This window comes from Phacochoerus africanus, chromosome 1 (genome assembly GCF_016906955.1).
Source record: "Phacochoerus africanus isolate WHEZ1 chromosome 1, ROS_Pafr_v1, whole genome shotgun sequence".
Lineage (NCBI taxonomy): Eukaryota > Metazoa > Chordata > Mammalia > Artiodactyla > Suidae > Phacochoerus > Phacochoerus africanus.
In genome coordinates, this window is record NC_062544.1 from 85,830,577 (window position 1) to 85,855,896 (window position 25,320).

Here is a 25,320-nt window from a genome sequence, read left to right on the forward strand (position 1 = left end):
TAATTGGTGCTTTGTATAATACAGACTGCAAATCAGCTGAACACAGGGGTTTATTAATGTCTATGGAAATGATGGTCAAGTTTCAGAGAATCGGCACAGGTGAATGCTAAGCTTCAGGCGGGCAAGGCAATTTTTTTTGTTGTTGTTGTTTTTTCCCCACCTGTTTTGCCAGTGCCTAATAAAAAGTCTAACACTTTTTAGATTCCTAAATGCTGTCAGGAAAAGGAAACCCCCAAAATCACTTTTCTCAATATTATTTCTAAAAGGAATGTTTGAATTTAAAATCACTTTATTGATCTCTTGCTACTCAAAATAAAAAATGAAAATTCTCCCTTTGTGTAGGACTTGGGCTTGGGGCTACTTTTCCCCAAGTGAGAAATAAAACAGAAAGGTCCAGTGCCTTAAAAATGTGGAAGGGTTGGAATTCTCTTGTGGTGCAGTGGGTTAAGGATCCAGCATTGTCACTGCTGTGGCTCAGGTCGCTGCTATGCCATGGGTTCAATCTCTGGCCTGGGAACTTCCACTTGACATGGGCAAGGCCAAAAAAAAAAAAAAAAAAGTGGGGGGAAGTAGTGATATGCGTGGAGGGAAGGGGGTGGTAAAAATGTACACGTCAGATTAAAATCCCTCAGGAATATCTGACCTAAATATTTTTAGAAGGAAGACACTAGGCTGGCAGAAGTACTAACTGATCTTCTATTTATGATACCATTAACAAAACGAATTTATCCCTGTATTGAACGTATATGTATTTATCTAGTATTTAGCTCAATTTCTAAATCTCTGGGGAAAACTAAAATCAAGATGAAATGTTTTAATTATAAATCAAAATGTTTACTTTTTCAAATCCCAATTTATCTTCCAAATCCATATTCTTGTCCCCAAGTCGGACTTCATTCCCTCGTCCTCACTTGCAGGTCAGAATACAACATCCACCTTACCTAACCACATCCACTGAAAAACGCAAGAGTAACAACAAAATGCCCAACCTCAGATCTATAATGAGCTGTTTCTTATGCTTTAGAATATTATACGAAAATAAACACATAGAACAAAAAAACTGGATGTCAATCTATTTGGGCAGATTGATGATAGGAAATCAGTAACAGAAATTAAGGTATTTAAGTTATAAATCAAACTACATGCACACTTACAGAATTTCTGCAGCTAGAGAAAACCTTGCAAATATTCTCAAAGAAAACACTGTTGCGCCAAAACCTAAGTCTTCATTTAAAAATCAACACTTTAAAACTTATCTTTGGGAAAGGACTTTGGGGTCAGTCACTAGCCAGCATTTTGACTTTAATCTCTAGGGACACTGGCTCCTTCATTTGGCCAAAGAGGAGTCTGGGAAGGATAACACCTTCTAAACCTAAGATTCCAAGTGCAAACTGGGTGTGTGCCTTGCAAGTGTGGGACAACCCTCCTGGGAGCTTTGGAGACAGGGCTCCTTAGATATCACAGGCAAATTCCTAGAGCTTCCCACCTGCTTCCCTCCCGACCTCTACACAGTGAAGGGAATCTGCTTGCCCATAGGGTAGACATCCAGCTAAATACAGCATTTTTATTTTAGTTTTAATTTTTATTTATTTTTTCTTTTTTTCTTTTATTACTCAATGAATTTTATTACATTTATAGTTGTACAACAATGATCACAACCAAATTTTACAGCTAAGTACGTCATTAAGGGACCCAATAGCTATATTCGATACTGGGGTATTTTATCATATTAAGCAAAACCAAACTCTTAATGTACAGTAAAATGAGTATGCTGAATGGTATGCCAAAAGCGCTTGAATGAATGAAACAAAACTCCACAGAAGAGAAAAAAATCTTAAAACATAGCATTTCCTGGTGTTAGGTCCCATCTTGTACAGGGCAATATTTCTCTGCTAGGCATTTTTCACCATAGCACGTTCATCACCAAATCTCACCAGGGAGGAAAGAACAGTTTTACCAAGCTCAGCATATATTTGGGGCTTAGGCCTTAGCGGGCCTGCATTTCCTCTAATAACTTCTGACAGAAGAGAAAATAAAGAAGCAAATGGAAAACAGTTCATAATTAAAATATTTCAAATTGAGTATCAGATTCACGAATTCATTCTAGAGAAAAAGAAGATGCAGTAGGATATAAAATAACTCCCTCATTTAGACAGCAAAAGTGGCACTTCATCATAATATGAAATATTAAATTAATTGCAAATACTTGTTGCCACTGCTGAACAATGTATTTTTTTTTCTCTTTTTTTTTTTTTTTAAAGAAAGGAAGATGGTAATTACAAATGACATTGAAGTTACAGCCTAGTTTTATCACTTAAGGATGAGAGCGAGGCCTTCAGCTACTTCTCCCAAGGCCTAGCTGCGGAAATTCATCCATGCCTAACTCCAAAATCAAGTTCTGAATTTCATTTTGTCATCCTTTTAATGTTAAAATTGTCTGTGTTCAATTCATTTCCCACAATAACATTAAGTAAACTCACAATTTTATTTATAAGCTATGGTAGGTGGAAGTGATTGGCTAAATGTTGATGTCATTTAACAATTAGTTCTCATTGCCTATATCAATAAGTACTTTTATATTAGCATTCTCTTCTCTAGCTCCCAGTATATGCCTTACATCTTTACCTGAATTTACTCCCAAAATCAATGGGACATTTAATAACATGGAGATTCATGAGATTTCTATACTTGGTGTTTATACATATTTTAACTCTGAGTTAAAAAAAAATAAAAAAACCTTTATTTCTAGGACATTTCAAATTTCCAAATGCTAGAAACCAATATATGCCTTACATCTTTACCTGGATTTATTCCCCATATCAAGCAGACATTTAATAACAATGAGATACATGAGATTTTTATACTTGGTGTTTATATGTATTTTAACTCTGAGTTAAAAACAAACAAACAAACAAACAAAAAAACACCTTTATTTCTAGGACATTTCAAATTTCCAAATGGTAGAAACCAGGTGACAGATTATCTGGAGTTGTCTACAAAACCCTAAGTCCCAGAGGTAAGAGTCACCTGCTTCATTATATCATCCTATTGATTTAACTGTTTAATTAATTTAAATTACTTTTATTTGATGGGTATAAATTCACATCCTCTCTAAGACTGAGAGAAAAAAGAAGGAGATCACCTAAAATGACAAAAAGAGTTTGCTTTGATTTTTCAAGAAATGGACCCTGAACACCTGAGAATATTTTACCTATGGCTCTAGCTTACCTTAAAATATAAAAAGCCATCATTAATTGTAAACTGAATTCATTTGCTTCTTTCCTATAATTGCTAAGAAATATCAAAAGTAAAGCTGATGGACTATAATGCAGCAAACCTAAAATGCATGGAGTCTCCATGAAACAATAGCACAAAAGCCCCCAAGCTTCCTTCCAAAGTACCCACATATCCTCACAACAATCATGTTAGAAATATATCTTTAGAGTATCACCATTTTAGAAATGTGAACAGCAGAGTCATAGAGTTCAAGTTCAAATGACTGACAGACTAGCATTCAGACTTACATTTTAAACTTGCATTGAAAGAAAAAACCTTAAAAATTTAGTAAAAATCTAGTTAGACCAGCACTTTAATTATACCATATGGTGGAATGACTTTCACTGAGGGATGTCACTACAACACGTTTATGTCATGACCACACAAGCGGGTTCACAGCACCTTTTTTATTTGAGATCAGCTAAGCATTATCAAAAGTGAAGTTTGGCTTTATATTAAGAGAAACAAGGGCAGTCTCTTGCTAGGGTTTTAATTGCCTTTCTACCAGAATTCATTCTAAAAAAATCAAGTACATTAATAATAAAGATTTGTCTCATTTCAAAAAATCCCTGATGGTATGAGAGGCATCTCAGAGGAAAAAGTATGATCCCACTAAAAAAGAAAAAAAAAGGTAAACCAATGCTATAAAATTGGTGGCAAAATTCTGATGAATGATTAACTATTCAACATTTAGTAATAGAGATTTCTGTTTTCTATTCTTATTTTTATATTTTTTTTAATAAATGCTTTTTCTTTCTCTCTCTTTTTTTTTTTTTTGGTAATGAATACAGCATCAAAAACCGTACTCTTATTCAGGTAGCATGGTGAAGTTTTAGACATTAACACTTCTAACGCCATTCCCACTCACCTAGGGTTACTGGAAGTTATACCACCTTTAGTCTCTTAAATAAGAGTGTTCAGGGCAACGCAGCTTCTAAGCTCAGGGGAGGAATCGACAAGCAAGCCAGTGCAGAGTTCTGCTCAGCTTTTTCCTTCACTCTTTTCCCCATGGGAGAAAAAAGTGTAAAGGCTCAGTTCAGAATGAATCAGGCTTCTTTTTGAGAGTCACCAGTGGGCAAGTCACTTTGAATTTTGGGGAGATTCTTGCTTCCAATACCAGCGGCTTCAGACTACAACTCCCCATAACACCTCAGACTGGGACTGCCTAGAAGGTCTTATTATACATCACAAGCGATGTCAAGTACCTGTGAAAGGGGGCACTCCTTGGCCAAGGAACTCTGATTCATATCCTTCAGTAAGTCCTTCAGTGCGTTCCTGACGGTGGTGTGCGACCACTGCTCTGGGGGCAGGTCTTCCAGTTTGGGGCAACTATTGGAGACACAGATTAGAAAGGGGATTATGACAAGATTGCATCCTGCTGCAGAACATTCCTTTAAGACAGACAGATTTCATTTTGCGCATCAAACAGATGCATCTGGAGATTGCTCTCGGTCTCCTGATTGTTCCGATTAGTTAATTACTTTATACAACACATCTGCTGTATCGATGCATGAATTATACATCAGCTGCCTGTGGTGGCTATTTTTTCATGTTACTTCTACCTTCCTGCTCTGATGCGCTTGGGAAGACAATTTAAGGTGTACTGCTTTCTCATGAGCCATCGTGAAAAACAGGGACGTGGTAACCGTTTGCCTTTCAGGACTCCGTTCATACGAATTAAAACAGTAAAAAAAAATATATATATATATATAAATAAATAAGAGCTCGGCAATAGTGAATAAGGCATTCTTTCACAAAATGTACACAGATGGCACTGTTCATGATATGCAAAAATATTTTTCTCTTAAGTAAACTTTATGTAAAATGCCTTCTTGTAATGCATCATTTAATTGACTAAATATAAAAAAATCTTGTCTTTTGATAACCTGCACGGATTGACACATTTGGTGGGGGAGGGGAGTTGCTTTTCAATGATAGATCGACGTTAAGGATATAAAGCAGAAGGGGTAAAGTAACAAAATCATTTTGGATTAACCTTTCTGAAACACAGAGTAAATAACAATGGAAGGTTGACCAGAGAGGCTTTATTGCAAAAGATCAGGTAAGGAGAAGGTTCTGCCTCAGGACTGCCATCCTGACTCACCTGTGTAACTGAATTTTCAGTGTGACCACATGATACACATCTTGAAGCATATCTGCCACTGTAGCATCAGGGGCGTCTGTCACATAAGACAGTGGAACTGGATTCCACTTTCCAACCTGGATTAGCCCTATGCCAGATAAAGAGAATATGTCACTACATATTTTGCCCTCCAGATAATATATCTAGTAGAAGGTTGGTTTTTTTTTTTTTTTATGGCCCCCCACCACAAGCAATATTGTTATTTCTGTTTGAATGATTCCCTTCCCTCTAAAAGGCAGGTCAATGAAAATATTCACAGCTAAGCTTTCCAAATTGTGAAATTATGTAAATGACGGTGGGGTTGTTTATTATTTTGGAAATAAAACCCCATCAATAAAACCTAGGCATGGGCCACATTTTCCTAACTTAACAGGAAGTTCTAATAAGACATAGCTGAACCACTTCTAAATGGCTTTACGATTTAGATAAGATTCTCTATTGCAATGGGAATCAGCATTGAAAAATACTTTACAGCCCATAAAACCATCAGAAACAGAATAAAAGAAACAGAACTAGATATTCAGTCATAAATGCAAATTGACTCTCAACAGTCCATCTGCTCAAATACGCTCCTCACTTCCTTGTGGGTCCTCAGTGGAGCAGATTATTAAGGTCAATAAGCATACTAATGATTCAGCTGAAGTAATTTAAAAAAAAAAATCTACCTCGACATTCCACATGAGCAAAATGTGTGTTAACTAAACCAAACTGAATTAAGCCAATTTTTTAAAGCCGCAGTCTAGAAGGAACCCATGTCACACACAGGCTACAGTTCTTTGAATAAAAATATTCGGTGCTTTCGCTGCAAGGTAAACAAAGGATGCCAAGCAATTTTTCCAACCCCACGTATGCATTATTTACCTTTGGCCTGGGCAGCAGAGCTATGCGAATAACCCAGAGACAGCAAGGCCATTTCTATCAGCTGGTTGAAAAGCATATCCTTTCTCACCAATACAAATTCCGCATGCTCCTCCTTGCAATCATATTCGATGGCATTTTCATAATGTTCCACCACGCAGAAAACTGGTAGCATGGTTCCTATCATGAGGACGGGGAAAAAGGGACGCAAACCAACAATCTTCAGAAATACAGTCTGGGGGGAAGAAAAACTAAGCCATGAAAATAAATCTTCACCACTGTGAGAGAAGCAGAGTCTGTGTTTCCAAGGCAGTACAGGGCACAGAGATACAGGCAGGCATACACAAACATACACATTCTTTTATTTTCATTTTTTTAAGTTGGAAGAGAAATACTGAAATAGAATGTGAACTTGGCCCTAAGGTAACACGGACCCTGTTTTCATTTTAACAGTGCATTTTCCAAAATCAATTAATGCAGAATTAACCTTTCTGATCAAATCATAAGGCTGACGAGAGATGGGTAAGTGTCTTGTCTGATCTGCTGTGAGTGGTACCCAGCATGCAAACGTAACTCACTATGCTTGTCCTTCATGCTTCTTACGAGCTTTTGCCAATATTAAAGTTTCCCTGTTTGTGTCCAAACAAATTATCTTTGACTATAAAATTATTAACATTTTCTCCCTTTTTTAAGATACTGACCTCAATGATTCCATAAAAGAAACACAAAACTTAACCAAACTGATATTCAAAATATGATTTCAATATGTGCATAATGTAGATTAATATGATTTTTTTGATGGCTACTCATTTAATCCACCTGACTAAAAAGATTTCACAGTAACCGTACATCTTTAAAATTAACCATCTCTGTTACAGTAAATGGGATAAACATGAGAGAAAAGGAAAGTGTTCCTCATTAGGACATCCTAGGATAAAGGAATCTGCAGAAACTTGATGGGTTCTCTATTTACTGTAAGCCAATGTAATAAGTCAGTAGCCACATGATTAATAAACATAGGCCACATCACTGTGAGAAGAGAGGGTTTCTAGAAACAGGCATCACGGAATGCTGTAGGACCCAAGGTATTTACGCAGCGCACTGTTAGGCTTCCAATGATAAACGGAAAAGGGTTAAAAGCAGGTGCATCTGAACTGTACTATGGCAAACTGCCAGGAGGGTATCATCTTTAGCATAAATGATGACAAGGGTTACTTTAACAGGGCACCCAGGATCCCCAATTAGTCCACTAACATTAATGCCTCTATAATCTCTGCCCTCTGGACTCACAGAATCCAACCAACTTCTGAAGATGTCTCGTGCATGCCAAGCAGAGCGAAAAAATCAGGATTTCCTCCTGACACCAGAGATGCCCTTTCAGAAAGGCTCTTTTTCCTTGTTTCTGCTGAACAAAGCTGGCAGTAAAAGAGGCTACATTTTTCTCAAGTGCATCTACACCACAGCTTTAGTCAACTGTTCACAAGAGATTCTAGCTCTGACAAACAAACCCCTTTAGGTTTACTTAGAAAAGCTCACAAACTCATTTGGAGGTACCCAACAGGCTAGGCATGAAAAACAAGCCATGGAGCTTGCCAATATTCTTGTCACTCATTCAGCTGTTTTATACCAGAGAGAGAACCTGTCAGGGATCAGAAGAAGACTGGGGAAGACCCCAGCAAAAACAGCGATATGCAAACCAGTGATTTCTTCCTTGGCGTGAAGGCGCTTTGGCAAAATCTCCTAAACAAATAAACAAAAACATTCAACCCCTTTTTCTTCAGGTGTGCTTTCCCTTCTCAGCCACAATTTTTATCTAGCTGTCGTCAAACAGAAACCATGCCCATGAAAAATAAGAGTAAAATACACTACCACCAGCACCAGAAGACTGTAGCAATTTTGTGGTTTGAAGTAAGGAAAGAACCCTCTTCAATTAAACTGCTTTTTTTAAAAATGTCACTATGAAGCAATACTTAAAAAAAAAAAAAAAAAAAGAAGAAGAAGCACTTGAGCAGGAAGTGAAATTACTGTACTTTGGTTTCTCCTCCCCCTATCCTGATATCTTCAAAGAGTTGGGTTACTAGTACAACAAAAACATATGCATTGATTTTCCCTCTTATAGAATGATACAGACGTGTTCTGCCCAATGGTGCTCCTTAGACCTATGAAATAACTGTAAGCTTTTTAAACTATTAAAATATATGAGAGTTATATGGGATTTTATTTAGAAGGACCCCATTAGATCATTAAGGGGGCTATGGATAAAGTGACAACAGTATCGTTTGACTCCAAATCTAGCTGCTAAATCTTGAGCAAACTGTCACGCTGTTCTCCTGATACTGGGAATAAAGCTGAACAGGAGCCTTCTCTGAACTGTCTGATTATTTAGGCGAGTGTTTGGCCAGACTTCCAACTCCAGCAACTTCATAACCTTCCAGCCTGAAAAGGGGAGTGCGCTGGTCACTGCTGAATGCTAAAAATACCACATGATTTAAACCTGGAGGCAGTCTTAGAAGCTTTTGCTGAAGGTTTATGAGCCTGTGTAAACAGCACGTCTGCCATAAGGAGCAGTGAAGTCTGTAGAATCCTTGTCTAAAACTGTCCTGGCATTAAAGTTTGCTGTGCAAATATCACATAATACCAGAGACAGCTGAAATCTCCTATTTAGGAATTTATGGAACTTATATGTTTGCAGGCGTCAGAAAGTCTTTTTTATAGAGCCCCAGTGCTTCACGGTACAATATTAATGCACTCTGTTTGAAAAGCCATAATAAATTATATTTTTAATGCTCTTACCCTGGCTTTCTTAAGATGCATACATTCTTGGCAAACAATCAATAAATAGGGTAATCATGAGTAGAGGCCAAAGAATTTGCTGAAGTGCTGTTTTTCCATTTTTAATAGATAAAGATCTAACAATACGGACTGCTGTGTCTGTTCATTTCAGGATCAATATATTCTTTGTTTTCACCAAACCAAGGAAAAAATAAATGATTGTATGATAAATGTTATGCATCAAACACAATGAAATTCCTCTGACTGCTAACTTTATCTACTTAATATTCTTGGTTGCTACAATATGGCATTTTTTATCCTTTGCTTTAGCAAATGTAAGGAAAATCCGAACCCTATATACAACTATTCAGAGACAAATAAAGACCTTCTAAGGCATGCACATTATGCCCAGGACAGGCACTGATTTATAAAAAACAACAGTGCTGAATGCAAAATTGTTAAACTTCATCAATGTGATATAAAATTGGTAGCAGAATCACACAGCTACAGATCCTTTTTTATAAACTTGACTAAATCTGCCTTTATTTTATCAAAAAATACCCAATTACAGCAAAAGGGAAACACTAGAATCATCAGGTTTTTTCTCTGCTAAATAATGAATTTGCTCTTATAAGAAAACAAACCACAAAACAATGACATCACAAAACTTCTACATTACAGAAGACTTCCATTATCTGGGAAACTGCTTTACAACTAGTAAGCCTATGAAAAAGCCAGGCAGGTCCTCAAACAATTTAAGTGACTTATACTTAATCAGGGTTAGTTTCAGAAAAATCCACCTATATATCCTCTACTACAGTTAATATCTTATCAATAGAAACCTTGTGTAACTGAGACCATTATATTTAATTCAGTTCTGATCCATAACACCCAAAGACTTCAGTCTATAATGGAGTCAGAAGCTCCGATCAACAGAGCCTACACTTTCAAACATGACTGATACTATGGCCAGAAACTGTCACTACTTTCAGATGAGAAAGAGAATCAAGGAAAAGAATAGACAAAGATTGGTTCTGCCTCTCTACCCCGACACCAAGTGGTCTTGGGTGGACACAGGGCTTGCAGCTTTCTAGGATTTGGCTTGAAGTATTTACCTTTCCTAAGGTTGTTTTTCATCAGATGGCCCGAGTGTTTTAAAGGCACTCCCTGCATTTTTGCACCTGTGCTCCCAAGCCTTCCTCTTCCTAGTGGGCTCCCGTTCTGCTCCAGGCGGGCAATCTTGGCTGGTGGACCCTTCGGATCACTCACATTGTTAGACATTTCTGAATGTTCTTTCCCCTGAGTTGCCTCGTTCAAATGATCCATACTCAGTTACTCTGTAAAGATCACCTGCCAGAATTTAAAAAGAAGACATGTTATAATTGGCGGGGGGGGGGGGGCTCTGCATCTCTCTCATTTTGTATGTATAATACCATGTAAATGTTTTATCCCTGGGTATTTCTCTCCACAAATACAATGTATTTGTAAAACTGCTTAACTAGATATATAATATAATGCAGATGTTGCTATATTTCAAGATCACAGCATTATATTTCCACTCAAGTTAACAGAATAATTTGTGGAAATTGTACCAACACACGTGAACAAAAAGGTAATTTATCACCTACCAGCAAAACTACATGGGGGGGAAATAGGCTTACTTTTACAACAAGAATTGCTACAAGCGTAGCTAAAAAGAAAATAGCACATTGTTTTTATGTAGTCCAAATTTTTAAAAGGTAGAAACTTATTAGAGAACAAAGTAACACTTTCATCAAAGATGGAAACATGATCACAGCCCAAAATGTTAGATCTGATGTCTGTTTATATTTTCATACACAACTTAATTCTTAGAAAAAACACATTATATATATATATATATATATATATATTATATGTTACATATATACACTATCTTAAAAGTAGGAAGCAAACATCTGCTTTTTAAACTCTGTTGGCTTTGCAGGTTAATTTGTAGAAAAAGTTTTCTACTGTCAAAGTATCAAGAGTTACATGACCTGTTTTAAAGATTTAGTCAAGTCTTGCCTCAAACATGATTGGATCATTCCACCTCTAAGCAAATGGCTAGAAGTGGAGGATTTCTTCAAATAGTCCCAGTACTGAGGTGTTACAAATCAAATGCCTTAGAGTTAATATTTAGATGTCCTTGAGTGATAGAATGCTATTAGCAACTTAAATAGCAAAAGACCTGAAAATATTTTGTAATACACACATCAGATTGAAGTGTTAAACTTGCTTTTTAAAAAAATCTTGATAATTTTGGTAAAACACAACTGCCAGTGTTCAAACATAATTTCAGCGTGCAATGAAGTCAACATCTTAGTTAACCTCAGAAAAAATTAACAGATAATTATTTTCAGTTGCATTCTACACTGGACATCAATTTTCATACTGTTTATAATAATTAGTACGTTATCAAAATTACTTCTAAAATACAGTTGTAACTAGTATCGATAAGAATAGGCAAGTAGAATTATTTTACGACCTTTCAGGGTACTTGTACTGAGTTTACCAGTACTAAGTAAAAGGGGATAAAATTAAGAAAAGCTAGAAAAATATGATAATTATCACTTCCCTCCAGCTGTCTGGTAATTTGACATATCTCCCACGTAAGTGTAAGTGTGTATGTGTGTATACATACGTATATCTAAAATACTGAAAAAGGTGTTGAGATCCAGATCTGAAAGCTAGCTTATATTATTAGCATGGCCTTTCTGTAAGCATTTTCCCCCTGTTTTACTTTGTCCATTATAATCAAGGAATGAGGTGATCCGAAGGGGGTAGCAATAGCAATCTGCAGGATTAAAAGCAGCCGTAAGAATGTCCATTGAAGAACTATAAAGTTAGAGAAATAATGGCTATTTATCCTTGTACTGCAGGGTGGCACACTGACACTAAAGGTTTATCGTTGATCGAGGTCCCATCTGTTTTTGGTTATGAGGTTCATTAACAATAAATGTGCCTCTTTTAACCACTTTTTATCAAGATTACTCTTTTCCATCATATTAAACTGTAGTCTAAAGCCAAAACTAGTGGTGATTATTAACTTATTCAAAACACTCTTTATAATGCTTTATGTGGATTATAATACAGAGCTTCTTTTCCTGAAATTGCTTGCCTTTCCCTAGAGCAGAAGATGAATTTTAAAACATATGATTTGAAAAGAAAATACTTAACCCGTGGGGCAATTTAAGAGCGGGGGGGGGGGGGGGGGGGGCAAGAGGAGTAGACAACAGCATCAAAGTTAATGCTACAAAACATATTAAGTAGTCATGAGGCTTAACAGCATTATAAGCTGTACAGTAAGTGAAACTGATAGATGATAATTTAGTTAATGTATTGACAATCAGAACATCATATAGGTCATGCAAAATTGTCCTTTGAATACCCACCTAGAAGCAACTATTAAACAGTCATCTTGTAAAAAGCTTTATATTATAAAGCAAAATTACATGCACATAAAACACCCAATTTACTCATTTAAACTCTATGCCCAAGGCTAAAGTTCACCAAACCTGAGTTTGGAATTGCAAAGAGCAACTTCCATAGGCCTGCTGGACTGACAGCACAGGATCTAACTAAAGCCTCAACAGATGCCAGACTGAAGTTTCTTTTGAGTTGCACATTTTAAAAACCCACTTTTTTGTAACGTCTGGCTGGTATGTAGAAAACAGGCTACTTTTCTCAAAACCCCAATTCCCTGTCCATAAACGAAGTCCATATATGATAATTCACAAATTAAACAGTGAACTCAGACACAGCAATTATTTCCTTGAAAAAGAAAAAGCATGAAATTCCAGTTTCAAGAACCTATTTTTTTTTTTTGCAGTGTAGGGAGCCTTTTCAACGAGTTCCATGCTGGACCGCCTCCCTCGCCCCCACAGAACCCCATAATCACATTTTAAGAGATTGTGCCCTTACCCATTCCATATGGCCGGCACAATCCAGGCCAAGCTTTCACTGTGACCTTTTAAAGAGACAAAGAAGCAAAGTACTATCTAGAAACAGAAACACTGCAGTTTTACTGAGTGAAATTAGCAAAACCGACCTGAAACTCACCACTTCAAAACTTGACAGCATATAAATAACAAAAACAAAGGAGATTTCCTTTGCAGCCCGGGTTCTTGAAGAGAAGTTCAAGACTGATGTTTTCTATGTCCTTTTTTTTTAATTAAAAAAAAAAAAAAAAAAGCAGCAGCAGACCTGAAGGCGACTTCCCCTGAAATTGTATTATTTTCTCTTCCCCTACCCCCGCCCCCCCTAAACGGGGGAAGGGCAGAAATAAGCGTCTAGAAGAGTAGCCATGGGAGAGGGGGGTTAAAAAAAAAATCACAATTCGTAAAACAACATATATGGTTTGTAAAATGTCTAACCTCAGAGAACTGGGTTTTCGATGGGGGAGGAGGGGAGAGTGGGAGGCAGGGAGGAGGGAGAAGATAAAATTGATCTGACAAGTGATTCCTTGGGGGGGAAATCGTAAAAACAAAGCAAAACCCGTTATGAGCGGTACACTGTGGTGGTGCTGGGGAGGCGAGGTGGCGAGTGGAGATTCTCTTAAAAAGAAAAAAAAAAAAGAAAAAAAAAATCACTGCGGACAAGGTCTCCAGAAAGGCAAGAAAGGTCCCTTCGATTCCCTCCCTCCCTCCTGCTCGCTGGGGTTCTTCGGTGTGAGGACAGAAAGTCTACTTCTGGCTGTCACTTGCAATATTATTCTCCAGTCACCCCAGAGAACGCAGGGAGGGGAAGGCCGGCTCGGCTCCCCTCCGATTGCCCCCGCCCCCTCCCCAACAATTGCGACTGATATTAACAAACCTTAAACTTTCTTCCCACAGCCTCGCGCCCCCAACCAGGGCATCTACAGCCGGGCTGCGAGGGTGGGGGGCAGTAGGTCGCGGAAAAAGCCCCGGAAAGGCACTAAAATGCCACTTTTGATTCGGCCCTCGCTGACGACAGCTCCGAGGACCCCCTCCCTGCCCATGGACGCGGGGCTGCGAGCGTCTGGGGAGCCAAGAGAGTGAGGCCGAGAAAGAGGGCTGGGGGGAGGGGAGGGGAGGGGGATCGGAAGGCACCCCAGCCGCCTCTGCCGCCACCGACTCCCCGCCCCCTCCCCCCAAAAGTCGCCGAGCTCTCACTCAGCCGGAGTCCGAGGTAAACAACGAGCCCCACAATGGCACTGGGACTTGGTGGGGAAAGAGAGCCAGAAACCCAGACACAAGTGAGCAGGAGTTTCCCGAAAGCGGAGGAGGGGGGTGCGGGCGCCCCCCCCCCCCCGGAGTCGCCTGGGCCCCCGGGCGGGCTAGAGGGCAGCCGCGGCTGCTGCGGTGGCGACGAGGCCGGCGGTCGCCGGGTGGCCCCAGGAGCGGCGCGCGCGCGGCGGTGAGTGTGCGTGCGGGCGGGCGCCGGTCCCCGGACGGGGCCGCTCCGCTCTCCCCCTCGCCGCCGGCGCTGCCCCCATCAAATTCGGAGCGGACTCCTCCCGGCCGCGGTGGCCGCCGCCGCCGCGCCCCGCTCGGCTTCACGCGTCCGCTCGGGCTGCAGCCCTCCGCGCCGCTGCTGCCGCCGCTGCTGCTGCTGCCGCCGCCGCCGCTGTGGCTGCCTCTTCTTCCTCCTCCTCATTTTAATACACAATCACCCCGCTCGCAGCCCCAGCCCCGAGCACGCAGCCTCCTCCGGGCCGCCCGCCGCCGCCCCGAGCCCTTCCCCAGCGGGGCCGGCTCCGCCGCCGCGTCCGGGGAGCGGGAGCGAGCGAGCGAGTGGCGGCGGTGGCGGAGGGGGCGGGAGAGGAGGAGGAAGGGGTGCGGAGCGGAGGAGGAAGGCGGCGGGGGGGGGCAGGGTGCACGGAGCAGGCGGAAAAGGGATGGGGATTAAAACCCGGGCTGGAGGGCCGGGATTGGGGGAGGGGGCGGGGGCGGCGAGTTAAAAAGCAGCTAGAGGAGTAACTAGTGAATGAGTGCGGGGAGGGGGAGCGCACGATTTCCGGCCCCGGGCGCGCAAGAATTTGTAATGAGCTTGATTAGAGTGAGGCGGCCCGACGTTTATTACACACAATACCCAGAATAACAGGGCGCCGCGCGCGGGCCGGCGCCGGCCGCCGGGCGCGCGGGGAGGAGGCGGGGGCTGCCCGGGCCGCCGCGGCCGCCGGGCGCGCGGGGAGGGCGGCGCGGCGCGCGGGTGGCGGGGGCAGGTGTGCGTGGCTGCCGCGCGGGAGGAGAGGCAGGGCCGGGGCGGGGTAGGAAAGTGATGGGGCGGAGGGGGCGAGGGCCGGGGGAAACTAACCACCCACCCGCGCGCCACAAAAGCCACCGAAAGGAATACGTCGGGAGCGTCGCGGGCGGACACCCGGGGGACAAGCGAGCAAGGAGGGCTCAGGGCCCGCGGTAGAGGGGCCCGAGCGGGTAGGTGACGGGCGCTGAGTACCGAGGCTAGGGGACTTCAGGAAGTGGCTGAAGGGGACTGTCTGGAGGTCCAGCTCTTCTGAGACCCGCGGAGAGTGCACCAGCGTTTGCAGTGGAATAGAGGCCACGATCCCCGAAACGCTCTGGCGAATATTTATCCCCAAAGGAGGGGGAATCCTAAACTATTAAGAGCCAACGATCAAAAAAGATGAGTAAGAGCCTTTCTGTGCCAGTTAGAGCTAGATTCAAAACTCCCTCACTTCCGAACCAGAGAAAACGTTGGAGGAAGAAATACAGGGCCCACAGTGGCCGAGTTAACAAAATTTGGGTCACTTGAAAGAGACCTGACTAGTTATTACAAAGGAAAAGATGCCACCATTCTTAATTTACACCCGGTGAAAGACAGGAAAGTTAGGGTGGGTAAGTACCTCCGTTGTAGCAATAAATATTTCTGTAATCTTAGGTAAATTACCCAGGTAGATAAAGGGTCATTAGCACATAAGTATGATCCTCTTATTTAGATAATCTACTAAATATTGTTCCTGTAAAAATGAAGAGCATTACAGTCTCGCCCAAAATAAAGATGCAGCGTTTATCGGTTAGGTTTTAGTATTAACATCTTAGAGCCCCGAAGGCAGTTAATCATTAAATGAAAACAAAAATGTTATAAGAATTATTTTTCAGAATACACTAGGAGGGAAAAGAGAAAAATCAGTCAGATAAACATTTTGTTACACATAAAAAAGCAACAAGTTAGCACAAGTAGTGAGATAAGAGGAAAATATGCAAATGAAGCTCTTTAAAGCTACCAATACACTCTTAGACACTGTGTACATTAGAAATCTAAGAAAAGCAGAAGATAAAGTATAGGAAATAATGGCCTCCTGGGGAGGACAAGTTTAGGAGAAACACAATGAAAATAAATCACTCTAATGGCACCCACGTTTCACCCACAAACCAGAAAGGTTAGTCAAAATCAAGGAAGGCAACAGTGAATCTTGGCACATATAAACACAAGCCTAGAGTGAAAGAAAAAATGTGATAGTAAAACACAAAACACAGCATCAAAAACAAGATAATAAATATAATGCAATCTTTACTACGAAGCGCAAATGATACCACTTTTTTAAAAGCTGAAATGTGGGGAAGTATGGAGGAGTGCATTTTAATTACAGTATAAGAAATACAATCACTGGTGTCAGAGTTGCTATTGTGGATGGAAGTACTTATTTTTTTAAAGATGTTGGAAATTTAAAAGAAAAACATGGATAACAATCAATTATCTCTATAATGACAATGATTTTTACAATATGATAGGTTAAATTAGGAATTTCCAAGATGTATGTTTTAATAGTTGCTTCAGACTGATGATGCCTGAAATGTTTTCTCCAAACCTGCCTGATTTTCAGTAAGGAGAGTGCATTCTAGTATCACACTGTACAAATTTACAAACAATAGCAACATTTAAAAATAGAGAAAAACTGTGGTGGACTACAAAAAATCATTTATCCATGCAAATTCAACTCAAGTTGAATGTTTGGGGTAAAAAAAATAAAAAGTTGTTAGGCAAAACAAAATCAGAGCAAAGAGAAAAGACCAAAAAAGAGCTACTGAAAATATCAGTATTAAGACACAATAGAAAAAAATATTGTAAATGATGGTTATCCCATTATTTATACAAATAAGACAGAAAGCTTCCTGACTGCCTTAGCCTCCTAATGACCTGGCTAATGATAATATAATGCGGGAATAAAAATATTAATTTTTAAATTTGAATAGCACCTTTTATCCAGGAATTACAAACTAATTCTCCAACACGAAACCTAAAAATGTGCGAGGAAGATGGACATGATAAATAGAATAAAATTAGGATAAAGATATCTAATAATGACTATACTGTTAAAAAAGATAAGAGTACACTGATGAACTTTCCATATATTACCCTTTTAGAGAATAGTCATTATAACCACTTGAGCACTGTCCAGTATAAACCCAAGATAAAATCAAAAAGAAGAAAAGAAAGGTAACTAGGAAAATACCCCTTTATAGGCATATGTGAAAATAAGCTATCATGATGGAGGGGGAAAAAACATCAATTTATTCTACACAGGCATCTTATATTTGACAATAAAGATGCAAGCAAGTATTGAAAAAAGTTAAAACAAAATGAACTTTATAAATCTACCTATCAAAATAGAAAATCTCAGGAACATGAAATATTGCAAGCCAAATACATGAACTATTTAACATGTGGATGTACAGTTAAAACAGAGTGCATCAATTTTTTATCACATGAAAAGGCATTCAGGCTGGCTACATAAAGGTAGCAGAGATAAAACACTGTAACAGATATACAAGGTTTTGTTTTTGTTTTTTTTTTTTTAAAAACCTAATAATAAAAGTTCTACTGCATGTTTCAGATGGCACCGTATTAAGATAAATATGCAGGCAGATATCCGAAAGCATTAAAACACATTCAGAGTTCTGAATAGCACATACATTTGTAATAAACAGAGAAAGCATTTAGAATCTGAACGCTTTTAAGATATGGCAACTCCGCCAGTGACTGCTTTAGCAAAGCAATGCTTACCACCATAGCACTTTCTAAGGACGTGGTGGGGTTGTTTTTTGTTTTTTGTTTTTCATCTTTTTAAATTCAAATACTGTTGGCTATCTCTCTATACTCTTAAAGCAGCACATTTTACATAACATATTGCTCTTTTTGTCGTGTCAACTCTTTGTTTTTTGGCTTTAGCTGCAGGTGGTGTTTTCCATATATGAATTTCTGGGAATACGGTCTGTGTTGGCCATATAAGAATGTCTCTTTGAGCCATATGTTCTGCTGTCATATGTCTCATTTTGTCTGTCTGGGATGTCAGGACTGATTTCCACATCGTTTCTTGAATGGACCAAATACAAATGTGTAAGAGAAGAGAGGAAAAAACTGGGGCTGGGGCCCAAACAACTTTGTCAAAACATATATTGGAGAGGAAATGCAATATCCTGTAAACATTCACACCCTTCTTCTCACATCTTATCTGTGACTGACATCATCACAACTGCACAGCTTCGGAAAGGATCTATTTGAACAAGTTCAGAAGTTTGCAGTGTGCACATGCATGCAGTTGAATCAGATAGACCCCATATCTCTGGACATCTTGGCATGGCACGACAGCTGTCCTGCTCTGAGAGCTCTGGGTCTCACAGCTGGCCTGACCTAGCCTAAAACTTGGGAAAGGGAGGCCATCTGAAGCTTTTCCTGCTTAGTGAATAAACACAACTCTGATTAAACTTTCCCACTAAACTTACCAGAAGGTATGGTCCCCATTTTATACTCCCATAGCCTGTGGCACTTCTCCTTTGTCCCAGTTATCATCAATGAACAATTTGGCTAATTACTGGCTTAATAAATATCTCCCATAGTAGACCGTAATCCCTGTGAGAGAAGAGACTCTCTTGCTCACTGCCATAGTATCAGGGATTCATACAACACCCTTGCAATATTTACATTATGAATAAATAAATGACAGCCCAAAGCTCACAGTGTCACTTGTAACCAACTTCCACCCTTAAATGTAATGACAATCCCTTTTAGAGACTGCCAAAGTTAGATGGCGTCAATGGAAGGTGGTGTGTGTGTGTGTGTGTCTACATCATTTAAATTTGAATTAATTGAAATTACATAAAATTGATGATTTAGTTCCTCAGTCACATTTCAAGTGTCCAATAGCCCCATGTGACTTGAGGCTATCCTATGAGACAGAGCAGATGATAGAACACTTCCATCATCACAGAGAGTTCTATTGGACAGCACTTATCTGGAGAACTTCTATATAAGACAGCTAAGTGAATCTGGGACCTAGTCAGGAGTATTAGAGGTGCTGAATGGCTCTCAGACATTCTAATGATGTCCAAATTGAAGTCATTTTCCATTTTAGAATGAGCCCATAGATCTGCAAAGTTGCAGGGAATGAGACTTGTATGCCACTGCATACAAATTTAAGACAACTTTCTAGACCTTTTCTTCTGTATGGGAAGAGGGTCCGATAGTACATTTGGAATAAGATGCTCTTACCCCAAGTGCTGCTTTCTATGAACACTTCAATAGCTGATAGGTGAGGCTGAAAGCCACACAATCATTCCCTACCCTCTCTCCCACCCCCACATTAAATAAGCATAGTTGCCATTAGAAATGGCTTTTTTGGAAGCTTTAATGTAGATACCTACTCAAACTGGGAGGACATCCAAATACCAAACAAATAATGGCGTACTGCAGAAAATAATAGCAAAAAGCTTGAATATGTTTCAGGAGAGATAAAAGTGAAATAATAATGAGCTCTAAATATGGGGCTTAAGATTTCCTTGTTTTTGTTTTTTCCCTAAGAAGTGGGGTTTCAGCTATAGCCGGATAGTGATCAAAAGTTGTTTCCTAATTACTTTAAGGTGGATGTAAATACCTGTTGGTAATTTGGATTATGGTTTTACTACACAAAGGTCATTATTAAAGCTAAGAAAGGTCAGTGTTTAAGTTAGTTTGGGGAAAGATGGCTATGGGAAATGAATAGTCATTATTGTTGGCTTCTAGAACCTGATGGGATAATCCTGGCCTTTTACTGAGAAATATTACCTTTTTTTTTTTTTTTTTTTAAAGCAAGAACTTACTGGACAAGATTTTTAAAAAGCTAGTTTCCTTCCATAGATGTTAGTGCGGATCATAACCTTGATATAAGGCACAACTGAAGTAATTCCATCAAAGTTGCTAGTGATAGCTCCCAAAATTGAGTAGGGAGGGGGCAGTGTTCCTGCAATGCTGTTGAGACCTCCATGGAGCTATTACCAGCAAATTAGTTGAGAGTTTCAGGTTGCCTTATTCCCCCACCCCCACTGCATTGCTTCTAGAGTGCTCATCAGCCCTCCTCCTTCTCACCTGGGGACCTCCCTTCTGCCACATCCTTTAATAAGCAGCTTGACTGCACCTCTTCTGCCCATGAAGCCTTCTCTAGCTATTAGCTACTTCCTTCTCAATGCCCCATCCCACCTCTGCCCTTCAGTGTGGCATTTCATATTTATAGGTCTGCTCCTTTCAACTGCAAGTCTGTTGGTATCTTAAGGGTGGACTCATGTCTGTATTCCTGGAGTCTCTCCCAGCACCTTCTATTTCAGGGAAAGGAATCCAAGAATTGTTTTTATGAGTGTTGGTAAGAATCTTACAAAGAGTCTTGCAACCTTAGGCAGTAATGTCAGGTGTGGGATGGAAGTTTGGTAGCTCTTCAAATCTGTTGCATGTTAATATCACCTGCGAGCTACTTCAACAACCCAGATGTCCAGACTGCACCCTACTACCAAGGGTAGGAGTCAGGTATGTGGTGGTTTAGAGCTTCCAAGGTGATTCCAAGTACAGCTAGGTTTGGCATCCATTGGGTTTAGGTAATGTTTTGGAGACAGGAAATCAAATATACCTGCTATGATATCCCACTTCCTCATGTGAAGTTTTTAACCCAAATCCTGGGATCACTTGGAAAAGTTAAGGCTGTTCTGGGAATCAGCACTCACCCTAGATACAAGAAATGTACATGCAGGCAAGCTGCTTGTTTGAAACAAACAAACAAAGGTAGGGGCGGGGAGGGGTCAAGCTATTAGATCAGTGATTTGGTGAGGAAAAGTATACTGTTTGAGGAACTACTGGGATAAATCAGCATTTGGGCACTTGCTTGAGATTTACTGGGGTGCCAGAAATCCTGTGCAAGTATATGATTTATCATCACAGACATAAGCGACTAACCACAAAATTACACATGAAAGCAAAGCTCCAAAACCAGTCTATTATTTACTGGAGCCAGAACCATCCCAGTTTTCTCTAATTCTTTTTTTTTTTTTAACATAGTTGAGCAGGATTTTTCTCCCCCCATATTTCAATCTTGAGTGGGATTCCCTTTGAAACAGATGAAAACTGTTCGTTTCTAGACTTAGTCATTGCACATAAGCAGAAGAGAAGCATTCACATTGCCCATGCCCAAGAGCCAAGGGCAGGGCACCACAGCCCTAGCTACTGTGCTGCTCTCAGGAAGCTCAGGAGATTGTAATTCCAATGAATTTAAACAGCAACCATTCCTAATCAACCTTTAGCCAAGACATATCAACCAAATCTTCTTAGTGATGTGAATGTTATTGCTAATCTTTTCTGGCTTACTTGAAGGAAAAAACAGTTTGAGGTTACAACAGACCTGAATCCTGGTCCAGACTGGGGGCAGGGGTGGTTACCAGCCAAGGGCAATATCTGATAGCGCTGTGCCCATCTCTGCAAAGCAGTAGACCAGGTCATCAGGAAGAAAAGCCACACCAGAAACAATTGCAACACATCTGGACAATAATTAAATATCCTTATAATACTTGAAATTTGTTGAAGCAAAGGAGAGGATTCAAAACACAAAAGCCACGTCCTCTTTGTGATGATGGGAAGGATTTTGAAGAGACTTTGGAACTGGTTGCATGAATGTGAATGTAATTAAGGGCACCAAATTGTATATTTACAAATTGTCAAAATGGCATATTTTATGGTATGTATCTTTTAAGCCAATTAAAAAAACCTTAAAACAACAAAATTAAAGCAAATCAATCTTTCATCTATTCCTAAGATTGCAGACATATAGTACCATGAAAATATCATGCCACACAGGAAAACAATGAGCTATAACACACTGACAACTGCCTCCTAGCTGCCAGCCCTCTACTGTTTGTCCTTACCTGCCATCAGCCACAGTCCAGTCTATGCTGGATAATTAATTCATATGATGAATTATTACCTGACCCAAGGATAATTAACATGGATTGGTAATTAGAGACCAACATCCCACCCAAAGTAGGTAATGTGATGGTCCTCTGGTGCAAGAAAATGGTTCTCTTTTCAAATTTTCTTCTAGACTATTGTATCTTAGCAAAAGAAGAGAAGGGATAGACAAAACCAACAGAGTACCTGAAGTCCAAACATTCTTTTTTGAAATTTTTCAAAAAATGAGTGAAAATGAACCACTCATGAAACATTAGACCCTCACAGTTAACCACTTTCATGAAGTCCAGACATAGAAGTATAACAACTATATAAATGTAGTTGTTAAGTCAATGTAATAATTTACAAATTATCTTTATGTAAAGACTCTAGACTCTGTTTCTTAGTAAAAGAATATAAATTTTGTTATAAAAAACCCAAAAGGCTTTCCCATTTAATTTTATCAGTCACTTTTTCATGACAGTAATTAAGATTAAAGTGTTTACTTATGCATGAAAATTTGTAATATCTTTTTTATAGTATATTGTCTTATATTCTGCTTCCTATAATCTATTCTTACTGATTTTATCTTAGGGACTTTTATACTAATGATGGAGTTTTTAAGGTATTGGAAATTTATATATAAATTGTATTTTATTGAAGTTCATCCCTATGGATATTTCTGATACATGACTAAAGAATATGAAAACATAGTAGAGTGAAATTAAAATTACATATTTATTGCGTATAAAAGGCTAAGTAAAATCCTAAGAAATAGTTTTACAATATAACTGAAGCTATAACTGAAGCTATATCCAGTTACCTATTTTGCAGGTGAAGCTTTCTTTACTAGTGTGTTTATTGTGGAATTTAATTCATTAGATAACTAACACGGACTGAAAATATACATGCAAATTTCCAGCTGATATGAAGCAAAAAGTTGATAAATGATGCTACAGTATAACTTTAAAAACAGAACTAGTGAGCCTTCAGGCTATTTTTTAATCATTTATTTATTCTGTAAGGACTATTTTCATTTGTATTTTATATATATATAAATACACTTGAGAAACAAACAGCATATTTATGAAAATTTTTGATGGGAAGCAGTTTGTAACTTTTGAGAATGTAATTGCTTAAACGATGGACAATACTCATTGTTTTAATACTTCAACAACCAAAAACTATACATTCATATTATATTTAATGAAAATTAAATTTATCTCCCTGTGGAGGTAATGAGACTTTTGAAAATAACTTTTTAGTTCACTTTGCACAAAGGGGTTTTGTCACTAAGAATTTACAACACTGTGAGCTAGTGTAAAGTCATCTTCGTGGCTAGCATATGCTGTAGTTTCAGATATAAACCAAATCTTGAAGCATTCTCAGGAGATTTGGAAAATCCAATTGTTTGGCTGACAACTAGTATGAATAAATGTATGTATAATATACATATAACATAACATGATATGTACATTAACAGATACTATTTGCATGTTATCCAAGAGAATATTACACAATTAAAAATTAGTCAACCACAATTTTCACCAGAAATTCTTTAAAACCCAGAGTTACCATGATAGTGCTCTATTATTAAGCAACTCCTACAAAAGAGGATAAATGACATAGCAGGAAAAGAAGTGGAGAAAAGGTGGGAACCCTATATTTGGGTCTTGTTTCTTTCTCTACCAGCTAGAAGAGTGACCCTTTATAAGCCAAGCAGGACCCGGTTCCATATCTACAAAGTGATGGAAAAGAATCTGATCATCTTTAAGACCACATAAAAAACTCTCTGCCCTTAAATTTAATTTAAGGAAATCAAGTTCACTTTAAAGAGCACATAAAGAGATAAGGAAATTTCTCACATGCTACATTAGATGTTTATTTATATATGAGACAGGTGTCAAACAAACAAATTGAAAAAAGAAAAAAAAAAAAAGAAAGAAAAAAAAACCACTACGGCAAAGGGAAACTTTAACTCACCAGATTCCATCTGTTACATCTGAATTCATGCATAATTGATTATCCATGACTGGTAAGTTCTTTTCTCACTAGCCGACCGCAGTTTTCTAAACATTATGTATTAAACCACTACTAAAGTAGGATACATTTCAGAAACAGCAAGGGCAGAATAAGAATATTTTAAATGAAAAATTACATGCCGGTTAATAATAATACAGCTGACCTATGTTTTAGGGAGAAATTTTAATCATGTGCATATTAAATATTAATAACCTATTCTGTTATTGTTATAATAAGGTTAAGTAGGTTTCCCCATGCTTAAGGAAAGAGGGAGAAGTAGGGATTCAGAATGGTGCAAAAAGAGAGACAGGAGACATAAGGAAAATGTGTCAACAATAAACAAGAGGAAATGAAAAAGAAGGAAAAGATGAAGGTGGAAACTAATCTCTATGTGTCATTATGACTGCCAGAGTACTGGCAAAGAAGCAGCATCCTTTTATTTCAATTTTAATCATTTCTGAATTTTAATACCCGGCTCCTTTTGTAATTCTCCTGGCATTCCCCATATGCCTTCATCCCAGCCAAAACACCAGTGTAAATTAAATGGCAGGCAACCACACCACTGATGAAGGTTCCCCAAAGAACCCACCAGGTGACCAAAAGCAGAAAAAGGTATGTCTACCTTACATCCCTGAGGACCCTGAGCCAATTAACTGGTTGAACGTTCTCTCTTTTCTTTAATTTTGAAAAGAAGGACAGTAGTTAGGTAATCTACAGATAGAGAATCATGAAGAAAAAAAAAAAAAAAAGAATAAAGCAAGCCAGTAGTAATACAATAATCAGTGACCATCAGGGCCTGGAAAAATGAGTTTGCTCTCACTGGCACTAAGGAGCATCACATGATTATTTAATTACAGCTCTAATTTTTGTCTCGTGGATGGCAACATATCAACAATTAATAGGGCAAATAGAGGAGACTGTTTTTAAAGAGACAGAATGTGCATGATAATGTAATAGGTCACACAGCAGTTACTGCTTCAGGAATACTTTCTTTTGTGTAACAAAATAGGACTGTCTTACAAACAGCCCTGGACATGAAATAAATTTAAAGAGGAAGTGTCTTTTTC

At 39.1% G+C, this 25,320-nt stretch overlaps 1 protein-coding gene across 7 annotated transcripts in view; it reads right to left on the bottom strand.

Annotated features, from left to right (window-relative positions):
* SATB1 (SATB homeobox 1) overlaps positions 1–25,320 on the bottom strand; it is a 103,320-nt gene that overhangs the window by 68,239 nt on the left and 9,761 nt on the right. For 3 of the 7 annotated variants that reach the window (XM_047768990.1, XM_047769015.1, XM_047768998.1), the window contains 4 exons: positions 10,165–10,399; positions 6,281–6,457; positions 5,381–5,507; positions 4,482–4,605 (listed from right to left, as the gene is read on the bottom strand). In XM_047768990.1, the coding sequence (XP_047624946.1) occupies positions 4,482–4,605; positions 5,381–5,507; positions 6,281–6,457; positions 10,165–10,375 (639 nt within the window). In that variant the 5' untranslated portion in view covers positions 10,376–10,399. Of the gene's footprint in view, positions 1–4,481; positions 4,606–5,380; positions 5,508–6,280; positions 6,458–10,164; positions 10,400–12,991; positions 13,038–13,118; positions 14,054–25,320 lie in introns of those variants that run through there. The other 4 variants (XM_047769025.1, XM_047769006.1, XM_047769033.1 and 1 more) reach the window with 4 other exon arrangements.